General features: G+C 43.8%; 1 protein-coding gene across 9 annotated transcripts in view; it reads right to left on the bottom strand.

The window, feature by feature from the left end:
• Positions 1-17,878, bottom strand: part of LOC147105173 (6-phosphofructo-2-kinase/fructose-2,6-bisphosphatase 2-like) — a 74,146-nt gene that overhangs the window by 40,137 nt on the left and 16,131 nt on the right. For all 9 annotated transcript variants that reach the window (XR_015081694.1, XR_015081693.1, XM_086011276.1 and 6 more), the window contains 3 exons: positions 7,999-8,124; positions 3,599-3,695; positions 612-678 (listed from right to left, as the gene is read on the bottom strand). Coding sequence is in view for 7 of the 9 variants with exons in the window: in XM_086011276.1 (XP_085867402.1) it covers positions 612-678; positions 3,599-3,695; positions 7,999-8,124 (290 nt within the window). In the remaining 2 variants the exon portion in view is untranslated. The remainder of the gene's footprint in view (positions 1-611; positions 679-3,598; positions 3,696-7,998; positions 8,125-17,878) is intronic.

Below are 17,878 nucleotides of genomic sequence, written 5' to 3'. Positions count from 1 at the left end.
CCACAAAAACTGCATCACAGACCACAGGAGAAAGCATGGCAAATTGGAGCAGCGGTGGAGTCATCGGAGAGGGGAAAAAGGGGGAGGGAATAACACAAAAGTGGTTTAGTGTCCATGGTGTTAAATTTATTCATAATGAAACACAATAAAATGGAAGTGCAAAGGATTGAGCTAGTGGATAAACATATTGAACAACGGATGAGATCCCTTTATCAACCACCCTTTCGGCACTAGCTTTTTTGTAGAGATTACTGATTCACATTTTGTAGCATTAATTTTTCATTGCATGACAATTCTGCAGTCTACACAACTTAATGGTATTGGTATAGCTCTTGTATCAATATGTACAATTCAATAGAAATGTATTAGATTTGCTTAGTCCCAATTATAAGCACATCCATTACTGGGAACTGTAGCAGGGAAATCCTTTCATGTTTCAATTAAACATTGTAACTGAAAGCTTTTACTTTTAGTCGCTGAATGTGAAAAAGACCAACTGCTATAAATAATAAGAAAAGCAACAATCACACAGGGTAAGCATGTAAAACACTGAAAGAGTTGGGTCTGATAGTGTGCGGATAGAACTATAAGAATAAAATAAATCAACTTACTGCAATCTGGCCATGCTCATCTGTGAGGTAGGTTTTCAAATCCTTCAATGCTGCTAAGGCGCACTCTCTACGGGCAAATGTATAACCAAACAAATAGTTCAGCATAGTTGAGTGTAGATTTTGGTCAGGCAGCCAGTTTAATTTTAATCAGTAACTTCATGTAATTTGCCAAATTATCTGTGCAGCTGCACAAGTGGAAGAGGCACAATAAAAGCACAGGAACTCTGTAGCACAGAGCACGCTGAGAGGGTTATATGCAGTGTACTCCACAGTGCTCATAATGCTCCCTCTTCATTCTTCACATTTGCTGCCATGAATTTTCTATCTTGTGAGTCCAGGTCATTGCAGAAATCCTCTGTAGCTGCTACCTAGAAGGCTATATATTGTTTGACAACATTACTGAACTCAGTGTTTTACAGTGTGATATAGACAGGCTAAGTGAGTGGGCAAACATTTGGCAGATGGAGTATAATGTGGGAAAGTGCAAGGTTATACACTTTGGCAGGAAAAATAAAAAAGCAAATTATTATTTAAATGAAGAGAGATTACAAAATGCTACAGTTCAGAGGGACCTGGGGGTCCTTGTGCATGAAACACAAAAAGTTAGCATGCAGGTACAGCAAGTAATCAAAAAGGCAAATGGAATGTTGGCCTTTATTTCAAAGGGGTTGGAGTATAAAAGCAGGGAAGTCCTGCTACAACTGAGCAGGCTGGGCCTATACTCATTGGAATTTAGAAGAATGAGAGGTGATCTTATTGAAACATATAAGATACTGAGGGGGCTCGACAAGGTAGATGCAGAGAGGATGTTTCCCCTCGTGGGGAAATCTAGAACGCGGGGGCACAGTATCAGAATAAAGGGTCGCCCTTTTAGAACTGAGGTGAGGAGGAATTTCTTCTCAGAGGGTCGTAAATCTGTGGAATTCTCTGCCCCAGAGAGCCATGGAGGCTGGTTCATTAAATACATTTAAGGTGGAGATAGACTGATTTTTGCAAGATAAGGGAGCGAAGGGTTATGGGGAGCGGGCAGGGAAGTGGCTTTGAGCCCAAGATCAGGCATGATCTTATTGAATGGCGGAGCAGGCTCGAGGGGCCAAGTGGCCTATTCCTGCTCCTAGTTCTTATGTTCTTACAGATTTGGTAAGATCTCCGTGAGTCTAGTTCTGTACAATCTTAAAAAGACAGTAACAATTGGATTTCAAATGGATGCAGACTAAGCCATTTTTTCAGCTGGTGGAAATAACCGTCTACGGTCTCACTAGATTTTCCAAATCAGACACTCAATCCTTTTTAATTCATTCCCTAACTCCATTTGCACAGAATAAAATATTTGTGAATAAACACAGCAGGCAACTTGCATATTATTCCAGACCACAACAGCCTTTTTGAACCTTTTTATAAGGACAGTCCTGTGTACTGTATAGTCTATTAATAAACAGAGTAAGCCTTCTGCCCGAGAGTTTAAATATTTAGGAATTAGTTGGGGATTTTTCCCAATATTCTGACAAACTCATTAGTTTAGTCACTATTTTTCCCCCATGTGAATTCAGCAATTACAATCCTTTTCTCTTTTTCCCCTTTTTTGTGCAGAGTGAGCTTCATCATATAACTACCTCCAACTGAAAGGAAAGGTAGTGACTTGTTCACAGGTCTTGATAATGCAGCTCTGGAAATAGCCAGTGGGCGGCTACGAACTATTCAAATCAGCTCCTTTCCTTCCCCTCTCATTGCTTCCTCAGATGTGAAATACACCGCATGAAGAATCCGTTACAAGGTGTAGTTCTTGCACAATTCCAATAAAAATCTTACTTCACTTCCTCAATGGCTCAATAAGTTTGCCCAGTAAGCGCTGAGCCTAACAGATCAGTAAGATCCCAGGTTTGAGCCGAGGTAAAACTTTTCTCCTTCCCCTCTCCCCACCCCCCAAGATGCTTACAACTGCAGACTCAAACTCTGAATTGACTAGCCTTTGGCCCTGCATTCGCTATTGCAGCTGTTAATTGACCCAACCTCCCTCACCTTCACCTTTGATGCCCTTTAAGACCCTCCCTGAAATCCACTTCTTTGACCAAGCTTTTGGTCATGCCTCCTAACCTCTGCTTCTTTGGCTGGGCACCCATTTTCTTAACACTTCTGTGAAGCACCTTGGGACAACTTTTATATATTATTAACAGCCTATATAAATGCAAGTTGTTGACAGATTCAGTGGCCCTGGATTAGGGAGCGTAAAGTCAACCAGGGTTCCCGTTTCTGATAGCTGGAAATGCATGTACGGACGTCAGGCGAGGACAGGATTGAGCTCAATTGTGACGCACCCAGGAGCTGAATAGCCTGAAGTTTACACATGAATAACAGTCACATGGACACTGTACCCAAATGCCAGCTGTGCCCATGAAACCATAGGTCTTGAAGAATGAGAGGGGATCTTATTGAAACATATAAGATTCTGAAGGGGCTTGACAGGGTAGATGCAGAGAGGATGTTTCCCCTCGTGGGGGAATCTAGAACTAGGGGGCATAATTTCAGAATAAGGGGAAACCCTTTTAAATCGGAAATGAGGAGGAATTTCTTCTCTGAGGGTCATGAATCTTTGACATTCTCTTCCCCAGAGAGCTGTGGAGGCTGGACCCTTGAATAGATTTAAGGTGGAGATAGACAGATTTTTGAAAGATAAGGGAGTCAAGGGTTATGGGGAGTGGGCAGGAAAGTGGAGTTGAGGCCAAGATCAGATCAGCCATGATCTCATTAAATGGCGGTGCAGGCTCAAGGGGCCAAATGACCTACTCCTGCTCCTATGTCTCATGTTCTTATGTTTTCAGAACAGATAGTGGGTAGCGGGGCTGGAGAAAAGAGAATTGGCGAGTGGAAAAATAAGATTACTTCAGTAGCATTTCTCCAGCCTGCTTGAATACTCGTTACCTACTTAACCATTTGGACAAGTTATTAAACATACTGTAACTCAGCACAAGACTGAAAAATGCTCTTACTTTCTGATTTTCATAGCTTCTTCATTGTCATGACGGAAAAATTCATATGACTTGTACGATTTCACAGCTTCACGGCGATACTGACCCAGATTGAAAACTGCAAGTCAAAGAAAAAGGTATAAGTAATAAAGAAACTGGATATGCAGAGCTGGATTTGCTTTATGGGTGATACCAATTATTCAATCCAGTCTCCTGGAATTTCTAGAAAGCTTGCTCCTCCCTTTTCTAGTTCAAAGACTCTGTAGTATATTACGTTTGCTAGGTTATGTCACACTCTCATTTAGGCATCACCATTTCCCTCGCGCCTCTACGTGGCACCTCAGTAGATTACCCATTATTGTGAGCAGCTACAAGCTGTCACAGGTCCTCACCACACCTGGAGCTGCACTCTTACCACATATTAGGTTCGTTTGTATTAATTTTATTTCTAGAACACCACGTTTTAGAGCGGACAAGGGAATATGCCATACCAGATTTAGTAATGATTAATGGACCAGAATTAGTTAACAATCTGGCGGTAAGGGAACATCTTGCACATAATGACCACAGTATGACTGAATTTGATATTAGGTTTGAGACAGAGAAGGGAGTGTCTCAAACCCAGGTTTAAGGGAGATTTCAAAAAGATGAGAAATGAATTGAGCACAATAAATTGAGCTGAACCGTTAATGGGTAAACCTACAGCAGTGGAAATTATGCAAAGAAGTACTTGGTACGGTACAAAACCAGCATGTACCCCTAAAAGGCAAAGGCTCCATTTGTGTAGTTAAGCAACCATGGTCAACAAATGAGGTAAGAGAGAGTACCAAGCTGAAAGAAAAGGCTTGCACAAATGCAAGGAAAAGTAAAAATCCAGCAGACTGGGAGAGCTATAATAAGAAACAAGGGGATAGAAAGAAAGGCATAAGAAGTGCAAAAAGGAATACGAAAAAACTTCCAAGGGATATCAAAGCTAACAACTTTTGTAAATACATTAAGAGGAAGAGTGGTAAAGGGGAACGTGCAGGCAAGGCTATAATGGATAATGAGGAAATGGCAGACTGTGCATAACAGAGGAGTTTGTAGAATTGGTGCTGATGAGACACAACAGCAAATTACCTCTTCCATAGTTTGGTGGGAGCTCTGGAAAAATTAGATGTGGACTGGACAAAAGCGGAGTGTGACCACCTGCAATGGTGGGCAAGAAAGCTTGAGTTGTGACAAAACTGAAGGCCAAAAGTTTAGTAGTTTTCATTGTATTTTAGATCAAGAAACTCTGTGTAGTAAAACTTGGAAAATTAATCACATTATGGCTTCAAGATCTTGCTTTCATGGTGAGTATTACAGAGCACCTGATCTCGCTCAACAGAAGAATGCAACCAAGAGGTGACAGAATACTCTGACAACATTTGGGTCTTTGAGATGCATCTTCAGCTGTGGGAGAAGCAACTTTCCCAGAGTAACTTGCCATATTTTCCTGCCTTGAAATCACTACGTGGCACTGTTGAGACTCAACGTGGTGGTGCCACAGAATGGAACATGGACAAAATTGTTGAACTGAGAAAGGAATTCCAAGAACAATTCTCTGACTCTAGGAACCAAGGAGAGTTTCCAATTTTCAGCACACCACCTTTGTCTATGTTCATGATGTAACAGAGGAGCTCCAAATGGAAGTTACTGAACCGTAGTGAGACACTCTGTTGAAGGACAAGTTTTCCGACATTGTTGTCACCAAGTTTTTATCAATACTTGACACCAAGGTCCTTTATATCAAGAATTCTGTCCATGTTTTGGACCACGTACATGTGTGAACAAGTATTCTTCATCATGAATATGAACAAGGCTAAACTACGTTCTCAAGTTTGTGTGACACAAACTTGAACTCGGTACTCAAGATAGCCACAGTCCAGTCATTTGCTCCCAATGGGGGAGCAGCAGTAAATAGAACTTGCATTTTGTATATAGCGCCTTTCACAACTTTAGGATGTCCCAGTGCACTTTACAAGAAGTGAAATACTTTTAAAGTGCAATCACTGTTGCAATATAGGAAATAAAATCCAAATGCAATCAAGTGCCAATATCTTATTTTAATAACTTTTGCTGAACGCGGCCCATGCAGGATATTGGATCAGGTCCACCATATAAAATCAGTTCGACACCCCTGATCTAAATGAATGGTGGGAACAGGCCCGTGAGGCCGAGTGGCCTATTCCATAGGGGTAATGAAACCAAGTAAAAATATCAATGCACATGTGTAATCAAAGTGAAAAAGAAATACAGAAGAGGGCAAATGATCAAAGGGAGCAGGTAGAGTTCTCAAGGTGGGGATGGGCTTGGAGGCTCATTGTTGAAAACAGATATTCCAGCAATAACAGAATCAGAGATACTGCAGCACAATCCAAAAACCCCAAAAGGCATATTATTGTATGTGACTGGACCACCGAAGCTAAAGTCTTGTGATAAAATTAAGTAATTGTTAAGTGATTTGTTGGGTTACAACCACACCAAGTACCCGCAAGGGCGGAGACTTCACATCACGATGCAGGGGTAAAGCCAGCAACAGCTGGGGGAGGGGGAAAAGGAAGAAGTGTAATGCTTGGAACTTGGGATCTAGTTGAAGTCACCACTCAAGATAGTGGATGGCTTATGAAGAGGGCTACGGTAGCGTAGAGGTTATGGTATTCAGTTGAAAGCTCACCATTGCAAATTGCAAAATTGAATTGAATAAATCTGGAAATTTGTGCGCTGGCAGCAGAATACAGGACAACATTGTGCACTTCTTAAGGGAGGATTTGAGGCTCTTAGGCCTAGAAATTGGGTTGGGGCGCCAAAGTGGCGCAAAAGTCACCTGAGCGCAGGATTTAGCACAGCGTTCGAGGCTTCAGCGATCGTCAGATATTCAGTTTCATTGCCCCTCGAGGGTCACGGGGCAAGGCTCGAGGCGCTCCGCGTCCATCTTAGGGCGCTGAAACTGAATATCGCAGCACAACGTGTCGCAGCGCCACGGCACGCTGCGGTACTGCAGGCCTTCCTCCCACTGTTAAGGGGGAGGTGCCTGCAACAGCGCGATCCCCGCTCGTGAGTGCCGGCAAATGAGCCCGGCACCAAGAAGAAGTGCCGGGCTCTCGGAAAAAAGCCGGCAATGCTGCGGGGGGGTGGTTAGGAGGCCGGGGACGGAGGTGCTGGCAGGCGGCCGCCGAAAAAGGCGGCCGCCCCTCACCTCCACCTTAACTTGCGCCGCGCTGCCGGCACAGTAAGGCCCCGTGAACCGGGCGCGGGTAGCGAACGGCGCAACTGTGGCGTTCGCAACCAAATATCGCGAACGGGGCGCTGCGCACACCGATGGCGTCATCGGTGGCGGCGCAGCACAAATGCCTAACGCCACCATTAGCGCCCCTGCTGAATATCGCGGGAGACGCAGCCAGTGGCGCTACAGCCACTGACTGCCTCTTTAGGCGCTAACAGGTGGCGCTACTCACCCAATTTCTCCCCCTTAATATTTCGAAACTGTAACCTAAAAGGAACATTTTGCATTAGTATAAAAATAAGAGAAACATAATATAGCCAGATACATCACACAGCTACAAAGAGAATAAAGTAGTGATAATTATTAAACAATTAGAAAACTTATCCACTATAATCCATAAATTCACACCTTATAAATTGGACACCATTGCACTGAGCCCTGTAACCTCTTTACCCTCTCCCTCTACCTTTTCTTTTCCTTCTTGCTGCATTTCCTGCTTTCATCCTCCTTTCAAAGTTTCTCGATTTTTTTCCCCCACTTTGTTGATGTAAATTATCTGCACGGAAAGGGCGTTGAGAAAGAGGCCGACCACTCCCAGGCCCAAAAATGTTATTGGCAAGAAAAAATAAAGCAAGAGCTTTCAGTGCTAAACTTTGCTGCATTTTAAGAAGCCAGCCCCTTTACTAAATCAGGAAAAACAAGCAGGTGGAAAAAAAGGTAATTGCATGCTTCAAGGGATGTTGATTTAGGTCAGTGATGGGGGCGTTTAACAAAATCAGCAGGTCCCCAGATATTTTTAACATCTTCTAAATATATTTACATGATGATATCAACTCTACAATTAGTACGAAATCATTTGTAGGATCATAATAAAAAATAAGTCTGGGCATCGTAATATTGCACCAGCAAAATGGACTGCATCACCGAATGGTGTTAAGCACGGTTCTACTTCCACAAATGTGAGCGCACGAGAAAATAAAGGAAACATCTTTCATTGTACGAGTAGTACCCTGGGTTATTAGTGTGATATAATAATTCTATTTGTGGATCTAGTCTAATAATATGCTCAAGTCTGCTGCTCTGGTTATTTGGTTGGATCAAATGTATTACATTACAATCACAATAATACTCATGAGAATAAATCGACATTATAACAGATGACATCGTGACTTACCTTTGGTGGGGACACCAATCCAGTTGAGATAGCGAGTGAGTTTCTTGGAAACATAGGTCTTCCCTCGAGCAGGCAATCCCACCATTACAATCAATGTTGGGGAGTTGGTCATGTGGGATGCCCAGGCTGCAATCAAGAGAAAATGATAAACAGACACAGGAAAAAAAATAGATGAAGCATCTCATTAGCAACATTAAACATCAGTGGTCACCAAGAACATTTAGGTAAAATAATACTGATAACTGAAGTCTAGGTAAGACGAGTTGTATTAAGCAGAATGTTTGAGGGGGCCGATTTCAGAAACAGCAAGTCACAGGGGGACATACATGTAGAATAAAGAGTGCTCTGCCTGAAGTTGAAGTTCAGCCAAGATCAATGGGATAAAACTCTCAAGGCCCTAGGCGGAATCCATCTGCACATTCTCAAACCGATTCTTCATTGGCAAGACCGAATGCACATTACTGACAAACCACTTAAGACATTGTAAAGATAACTCATGTAGGAAATGGAAAAATTGACACCACTGGTCTTTTGAGATTGTACATTAAAGCACATTGTTGGGACAGAGCAGATGATGCTTAATACTGCATCTGACCATGCTACATAAGAACCGGGAATTTTTACCCCCTCTCCCACCACCACCGCCATTTCCTTTCCATGAGACACTCTCCATCTCGTGTTCTGTGCAACAGATTGATGTTGGCTGGAGCCCTCCCTCCGTGAAAACCCACCTAACAGCTGGGTCTCATACATGGACAGAAGGAAGCTCTATTGCTGCATGTCTAGGAGCTGCAAACCATGAAGGAGAATGGTTTGGACATTTTAAATGCCACAAGTTTAACCTTCCTCAGAACTTCATCATTGAAAAGAGATGAAATTAAAAGTAAATCAACCTTCTCATCTCTTTGCCAAAGCCGATTATCTGAGAACCTGGATTAAACAGCAGATGATGAGTAACTCCGGTATGTGACTTTGTACCTGATCGAGAACATTGAGATGACTGGCACGATACAAGTGGTCATCCATTGGTCCCTCCATCTCAATGAAGGCAGATGTCCATCATATAGCTTACAAGAAAACTCTCAAGACTTGGGACAACGGCTACTGGAAGGAAACCTGGAATCTGAGAATGTGAACACGTATTCATATGTCCAGGTTCTGATGAAGGATCATCGAGCTGAAATGTTAACTTGGTTTCTTTCTCCACAGAAGCGGCCTGACCTGCTGAGTTTTTCCAGCATTTTCTGTTTTTATTTCATATGTTCAGGGTTCAGTTTATACCATGACTGAGCTGCAGAATAGCAAGCAGTTGCTGTTGAAGCTCTGGATCTTCAAATAGTGAAAACACCATTCGATGGAGTATGGCGTGTGTCCATACATGCTCAAGAGGATGGTGGCCATGCACTCATATTAAAGTGAGTTATACTCATCATGATCCTTCCTAGGAGTTCCTGGCACCTGCTGTACGTCTAGGTGAGGGCTTAAACACACACTTGCAAGTTATCTAATGGACAACTTGAATGGGGTGGGCGGAGGTAAGCAGGGCCTCTTTGTGATCAATTGGCTCCAGGATGACATGCCGGGTGATGGGAGTCTGCAACCAGGTCAATACTTTGTGGCAGACTTGGTAACTGAACACCCGAGCTAGGCAGGTTCACATAACTCTGAGGCACGTTTGATGATTTACCAGCCAACATCACTGTGGGCTGAATAACTCAGGAAGGCAATTCCTAAACTGGTATTGTGGACCTGGCTGGACAAGGATGGGAAACTCTTGTGTACTGGTAAGCTGCATGGTTTTAGCCAGTTAAATATTCCTCTGCACATTTAAGGCTCCCTAAGCCAACTTTTTTTTGCCAAACTTCATTTCTATAGGCTTATAGTAGCATGATGTGTCCCATTATCACAGAAACTCTAATGTTCATTTCTCAATAGATTGGTTTTAAACTAATAGCACGGTGTTGGATTTCCAACTGTGAAAGACGCCCATCAAATCAAAAATTAAACCCAGGCATGACAGGAGGACAAAAAGGTAAAAATGTTTAATTTCCTAATGCTGATCTCTCTCAAATTGATGAACACAAAAAAAAAATCACCAAAATATACTGCAAAATAGAGTGTTCAAGGAAGTAAGTATTAAGATAAGGAAAATGTACATGGAGGGAAAAGAAACAAAATGAAGAGGAAAAGTATAAATACTTTTTACAAAAGGTCAATTTTAATAATTCCACCCTTGGAATACTGAAAAGAAAACATGGGCATACTATGAGCTAAAGACCATGCTAGCTGCATTATGGTATACCTCAAGTAAACCTACTTATCTTTAAACAGCTTGTAATTAATTTCCTACATACTAAATGCTATCACCCTTACCAGTCAGTAACTCTACAAATCATATTAAGGGTACTTTCCTGATGTGTTCAATTGCCCTCGGGCCTGGACCAGTTTAGTCCCGAAGCACATATCAACTCCACAATATACAATTTACCACAAACAGCAAAATATCTCAGTAAAGGACTGTATCTTCATGCACTGCCATCAGGATACAGAAAAAAAGGGTTGTTGATGGTATAATGGGCATAGCTGTAGTTAAGGCTGATTCTAGAGACACCCGAGCAATATTGGCATGGGGTACAGGTAGGTTTGTTGACATCAACAGACACACAAATTTTGGGGGGGGGGGGGGCACTGTTCGACTTGCAAGAACATCCAAATTCTCTTTTGAATATTGATTCCATTGTTGTTTGGTAAATAAATGCTGAACAATAAACCATCCAAACAATGTGGTTGACTCTTAATTGCCCTCTGAAGTGGCCTAGCAAGCCACTTAGTTGGCTCAAACTACAACAACAACTTGCATTTATATAGCACCTTTAAGTAGTAAAACGTCCCACGGTGCTTCACAGGAGCGTTATCAAAAAATGACACTGAGCCACACAAGGAGATATTAAGAAAGGTGACCAAAAGCTTGGTCAAAGAGGTAGGTTTTAAGGAGCGGAGAGTTGCAGAGGTCTAGGGATGGATTTCCAGAGCTTAGGTCCTAGGCAGCTGAAGGTACGGCCACCAATGGTGGAGCAAAGAACATCAGGATTGTGCAAGAGGCCAGTAATGGTTAAGCACAGAGATCTGAGAGGGTTTTAGGGCTGAGGGAGATTACAAAGATGGGGAGGGGTGAGGCCATGAAGGAATTTGAAAACAAAGATGAGAAATTAAAAATTGAGGCATTTCTGGACCAGGAGCCAATGTAGGTCAGCGAGCATGGGGTGATCAGGCAATGGTACTTGGTGCGAGTTAGGATATGGGCAGCAGAGTTTTGGATGAAAAGAAAACAAGAATACAACTGGATAGACCACTTGGGCAGCAAAAAATAACAAAAAGATTGATTAAGAAAGGGAAGATAGATTGTGAAAGTAAATTAGCAAAAAATATAAAAACAGATAGTAAGAGTTTTTATAGTTATATAAAAAGAAAAAAAGGGTGGCTAAAGTAAATGCTGGTCCCTTAGAGGATGAGACCAGGAAATTCATGGTGGGAAATATGGAGATGGCAAAAACACTGAATGAATATTTTGTATCAGTCTTTACAGTAGAAGACACTAAGAATATCCCAACACTGGACAAACAGGGGGCTATGGGGGGGGGGGGGGGGGGGGAGGAGATAAACACGATCAAAATCACTAAGGAAGTGGTACTCGGTAAAATAATGGGACTCAAGGCGGATAAATCACCTGGACCTGATGGCTTACATCCTAGGGTCTTGAGGGAAGTGGCAGTAGGGATTGTGGATGCATTGGTAATAATCTTCCAAAACTCCCTGGACTCAGCAAAGGTCCCGGCAGACTAGAAAACTGCTAATGTAACGCCCTTATTTAAAAAGGGCAGTAGACAGAAGGCTGGAAACTATAGACCGGTTAGCCTAACATCTGTGGTAGGTAAAATATTAGAGTCCATTATTAAGGAGACAGTAACAGGACATTTGGATAATCATAATTTAATAGGACAAAGTCAGCATGGTTTTATGAAGGGGAAGTCATGTTTCACAAATTTGCTGGAGTTCTTTGAGGAAGTAACATATAGGGTGGATAAAGGGGAACCAGTGGACGTAGTGTATTTAGACTTCCAAAAGGCATTTGACAAGGTGCCACACAAAAGATTATTGCTTAAGATAAAAAATCACGGGATTGAGGGTAATATTCTGGCATGGATAGAGGATTGGCTATCTAACAGAAGGCAGAGAGTTGGGATAAATGGTTCATTCTCGGACTGGCAATCAGTAACTAGTGGTGTTCCACAGGGGTCAGTGCTGGGTCCCCAACTCTTCACAATCTATATTAACGATTTGGAGGAGGGGACCGAGTGTAACATATCAAAGTTTGCAGATGATACTAAGATGGGAGGGAAAGTAGTGAGTGAGGAGGACATAAAAAACCTGCAAGGGGACACAGACAGGCTAAGTAAGTGGGCAGAGGTTTGGCAGATGGAATACAATACTGGAAAGTGTGAGGTTATGCACTTTGGCAGGAAAAATCGTAGAGCAAGTTATTATCTTAATGGCAAGAAACTGGAAAGTACTGAAGTACAAAGGGATCTGGGGGTCCTGGTGCACGAAACTCAAAAGGTTAGTATGCAGGTGCAGCAAGTGATTAAGAAGGCCAATGGAATGTTGGCTTTCATTGCTAGGGGGATAGAATATAAAAATAGGGAGGTATTGCTTCAGTTGTACAAGGTATTGGTGAGACCGCACCTGGAATACTGCATACAGTTTTGGTGTCCATACTTAAGAAAAGACATACTTGCTCTCGAGTCAGTACAAAGAAGGTTCACTCGGTTAATCCCGGGGATGAGTGGATGGACATATGAGGAGAGGTTGAGTAGATTGGGACTCTACTCACAGGAGTTCAGAAGAATGAGAGGCGATCTTATTGAAACATATAAGATTGTGAAGGGGTTGGATCGGGTGGATGCGGGGAGGATGTTCCCGATGATGGGTGAAACTAGAACTAGGGGGCATAGTCTTAGAATAAGGGGCTGCTCTTTCAAAACTGAGATGAGGAGGAACTACTTCACTCAGAGGGTGGTAGGTCCATGGAATATGCTGCCCCAAAAAGCTGTAGAAGCTACATCATTACATAAATTTAAAACAGAAATAGACAGTTTCCTAGAAGTAAAAGGGAATAAAGGGTTATGGGGAGCGGGCAGGAATTTGGACATGAGTCTAGGTTCGGATCGGTCATGGCCCTGTGGGTAGCGGAGCGGGCCCAGGGGCCGTGTAGCCTGATCCTGCTCCTATTTCATGTGTCTAATTCTGTTAGATTCAGGAGATGGTTCTGTGATAGTAGATTGGCGGTTAGGATCAGATCAGCCATGATCTTATTGAATGGCGGAGCAGGCTCGAGGGGCCGATTGGCCTACTCCTGCTCCTATTTCTTATGTTCTTATGTTGACTGTGACCTAGGCATTGCATCAGGACACGATGAAGGCACACCCAGCCAAGTCAGCCTGTAAATTCCTCCTCACCATCATCTGTAAATTCCTCCTAAATGGGATAGATTCAGAACAGATCCACCAGTTCTAGACTGGGCACATGAGGTGCTGTGTACCATCAGCAGCAGAACTGTATACTATAATATGTAACCTCATAGCCCAGTACAGGAAACTCTTTGGTATCCGGCACCGATGGGACCAGCGTGTTGCCGGTTGAACAAAATTTCCGGATGATGGAGAGGGTTATCTACCGAGGCTATTTTTAACAAAGAAAAATTAAAAAATCAAGAAATGTGCAGTATACAGTAATTGGGTACTCACCTAAAGAATGTTGTGTTAAATGGATGGTGGAAGATGCTTGATTAAGTACAGTACTGCCAGTTGAGGGTAATGCAATGCAATGACTACCAGCAGCGTGGGAGACACACAGTACACCTGTAAAATGGCGGATCAGAAGAGACTACCAGCAGCACGGGAGAGTCAGGCTCCTGTTACAGGGGTTTTGAGGTGTTCCAACTTCCGATAGCGCCAAGAAGCCGAGTAGTGGCAGTTTGGAGAACTACCCCCACTGACTAACTCGGCCACCGCAGGAGACTCGGACTGAGCAACATTGCCGGCTATTGAGGTGTTGTTTTCGGAGTGAGAATTTTGCCGGTTAATAGAGAATTCCAGATATTTAGGTGCCGTTTAAACGAGAGTTTCCTGTATATCTCTCACTCCCCTCCCATCACCATAAAGCAAGATAACTAACCCTGATTCGAAAGCATGCTGGAAGCAGCACCAAGCATACCTGAAAATGAGGTTCCAACCTGGTGAAGCTACAACACAGGACTACATACATACTAAAAAGTGAAAGCAGCATGCTACAGACAGAGCTAAGCAATCCCACTAACAATGGATCAGGTCAAAACTCTGCAACTTTGCCACAGCCATGAACATCCCCAACCTCAATGATGGTGGAGCCCAGCACGTGACTGCAAAAAGACAAGGCTGAAGCATTTGCAACCATTTTCAGCCAAAAGTGCCGAGTGATGACCCGTCTCAGGTCCCCACCATCACAGATGCCAGTCATCAGCCAATTTGATACACCCCACATGGCATCAACAAATGACTGAGTGCACTCGATACAGCAAAGGCTACAGCCCTGACAACATCCCGGTTGTAATGGTGAAGACCTGTGCGCCAAAACTAGCCGCAACCCTAGCTAAGGTGTTCCAGTACAGTCACAACACTGGCATCTACCAGACCACTGTCCTGTCCACAAAAAGCAGGACAAATCCAACCTGGCCAATTATTGCCCTAGCGGCTTACTCAAATCATCAAAGGGATGGAAGGAATCATCAACAGGGTTATCAAATGGCACTTACTCACCGATTCTCAGTTTAGGTTCCAGCACTCCAAACCACTCAGCACTAAACCTTATTACATCCTTGATCCAAACATGGACACGACTTAAATTCCAGAGGTGAGGCAAGAGTGACTGCCCTTGACATTAAAGAAGTTTTCGACCAAGCGTGGCACCAAGAAGCCCAAGTAAAATTGAAGTCAATGGGGATCAGGGGGTGGTGGGGTGGCTGAAGTCATATCTGGCACAAAGGAAGATGGTTATGGTTGTGACATCGCTGCAGGGCTTCCTTAGGGCAGCCTCCTAGGCTAAACAATCTTCAGCTGCTTCATCAATGACCTTCCCTACATCATAAAGGTCAGAAATGGGGCTGTTTGTTGATGATTGCATAGTTCAGCTTCATTCACAATTTCTCAGATAATGAAGCAGCCCATGCCTACATGCAAGAGCTGGACAACATCCAGGCTTGGGCTGATATGTGGCAAGTAACATTTGCGCTACACACAAGTGCCATGCAATGGCCGTCTCCAACAAGAGGCTAACCATCTCCCCCGACATTCAATAGCATTACAATCATCGCATTCATCACTATGAACCATGATGTGGAGATGCCGGTGTTGGACTGGGGTGGACAAATGTAGGAACTCACACACCAGGTTATAGTCCAACAGCTTTATTTGAAATCACAAGCTTTCGGAGCGCCGCTCCTTCATCAGGTGAAGTGAAGAGAAGCATACAGGCACAGCATATATAGTCAGAGAAAACTGCCAGATGATTACAGGTAATCTTTCTAACTGCCCTTTATCACACCTCGGCAGAGATAATCACAGCAATCAAAGGTGTGAATGGTGTCCAAACAGGTCAGTCAGGAAAACATTACATCAAAGAACAATGAGGTGGGGTCACAAGGGGTCAAATGTTGCAGATGCTGGGGTCTGTATGAAAAACAGAAAAAAAACTTTGCTGGAAATCACAGCAGGTCCGGCCGCATCTGTGCAGAGAGAACAAGCCAACGACGACTTGAGTCTGGATGACTCTACGTCAGGTGGGGTTACATGTAGCGTGACATGAACCCAAGATCCCGGTTGAGGCCGTCCTCATGAGTGCGGAACTTGGCTATGTTTCTGCTCGACGATTTTGCATTGTCGTGTGTCTCGAAGGCCGCCTTGGAGAATGCTTACCCGAAGATCGGAGGCTGAATGTCCTTGACTGCTGAAGTGTTCCCCGACTGGGAGGGAACACTCCTGCCTGGCAATTGTTGTGCGGTGTCCGTTCATCTGTTGTCGCAGTGTCTGCATGGTCTCGCCAATGTACCATGCTCCGGGGCATCCTTTCCTGCAACGTATGAGGTAGACAACGCTGGCCGAGTCACATGAGTATGTACCATGTACCTGGTGGGTGGTGTCCTCACGTGTGATGATGGTATCTGTGTTGATGATCTGGCATGTCTTGCAGAGGTTGCCGTGGCAGGGTTGTGTGGTGACGTAGTCGCTGTTCTCCTGAAAGCTGGGTAATTTGCTGCGAACGATGGTCTGTTTGAGGTTAGGCGGCTGTTTGAAGGCGAGTAGTGGAGGCGTGGGGATGGCCTTAGCGAGGTGTTCGTCGTCGTCTATGACATGTTGAAGGCTGCGGAGAACATGGCGTAGTTTCTCCGCTCCGGGGAAGTACTGGACGGCGAAGGGTTGTGTCCAGTGTTTGTCTTCTGAGGAGGTCTATGCGATTTTTCGCTGTGGCCCGTCGGAACTGTCGATCGACGAGTTGAGCGTCATATCCCGTTCTTACGAGGGCGTCTTTCAGCGTCTGTAGGTGTCCATCGCGTTCCTCCTCGTCTGAGCAGATCCTGTGTATTCGCAGGGCTTGTCCATAGGGGATGGCTTCTTTAACATGGTTAGGGTGGAAGCTGGAGAAGTGGAGCATCGCGAGGTTGTCCGTGGGCTTGCGGTAGAGTGAAGTGCTGAGGTGTCCGTCTTTGATGGAGATTCGTGTGTCCAAGAATGAAACCAATTCTGAGGAGTAGTCCATGGTGAGTTTGATGGTGGGATGGAACTTGTTGATGTCATTGTGTAGTCTTCTCAGTGATTCTTCGCCGTGGGTCCATAGGAAGAAAATGTCGTCGATGTATCTGGTGTATAGCGTTGATTGGAGGTCCTGTGCAGCGAAGAAGTCTTGCTCAAACTTGTGCATGAAGATGTTGGCGTATTGGGGTGCAAATTTGGTCCCCAAATTTGGTCCCCATGGCTGTTCCGTGTGTTTGGGTAAAGAACTGGTTGTGGGACCTTGCTGTGCGCAAATTGGCTATCACGTTTCCCACATTACAACAGTGACTCCACTTCAAAAGTACTTCATTGGCTGTTGAGGTGTCCGGTGGCCGCGAAAGGCGCTATATAAATGCAAGTCTTTCTTTCTTTCTTTCATCAACAGGATCCACTGCAGCAACTCGTGATAAGTTTTCATCAGCTCCTCACTGCATTCCATATTTTTTTGTAATTCAACTTCATGAGCTGGTCTCCTCACAACGCTTGCTTTACAATCTGACAGGCCAGTCTCCCAACCAACTCTGTAAACCCAATACTGAAATTAAATTGTGCCCATTTACATGGTTCACAGCATTGGTGTAGGAAGGTTTATATAACTTATTCTATCACTTGGACAGCAATGGGAAAATCAATTGGAGGATTAGAGCTTCGCTCATTCTCAAACTGGTGACTTCAGTTTGTTTCTTCCACTGATCCAGCGGATTGCTTCAGGTGATGTATGCACTCAAGGGACACTAAGCCAGGGAGATGGAAATAGAAAGCAATGGATATGATGGAATGTGTACCAACTTCAAATTTTTAGTTACACCCTTGCCCCAGGAATATTTTAATGTTGGCACATCTTCAATGATCAATTTCAAGTTTGAACTCTCAAGTCTGCAGGATATCGCAGTTCCTGTTGAGTTTGCTTTAGCACCAACTTGGGGTATTAAATTATACAAATATAAGTGTGGTCTTCTGTATATAGTAAACCAGAGAAAATGCATCAAAAAGCATTACAATAAAACAGAAAAAGG

Source organism: Somniosus microcephalus, chromosome 18, assembly GCF_052327205.1.
Source record: "Somniosus microcephalus isolate GS21.2 chromosome 18, FLI_Smic_1.0, whole genome shotgun sequence".
Classification (NCBI taxonomy): Eukaryota; Metazoa; Chordata; class Chondrichthyes; order Squaliformes; family Somniosidae; genus Somniosus; species Somniosus microcephalus.
This window is presented reverse-complemented; position numbering and strand designations above follow the sequence as displayed.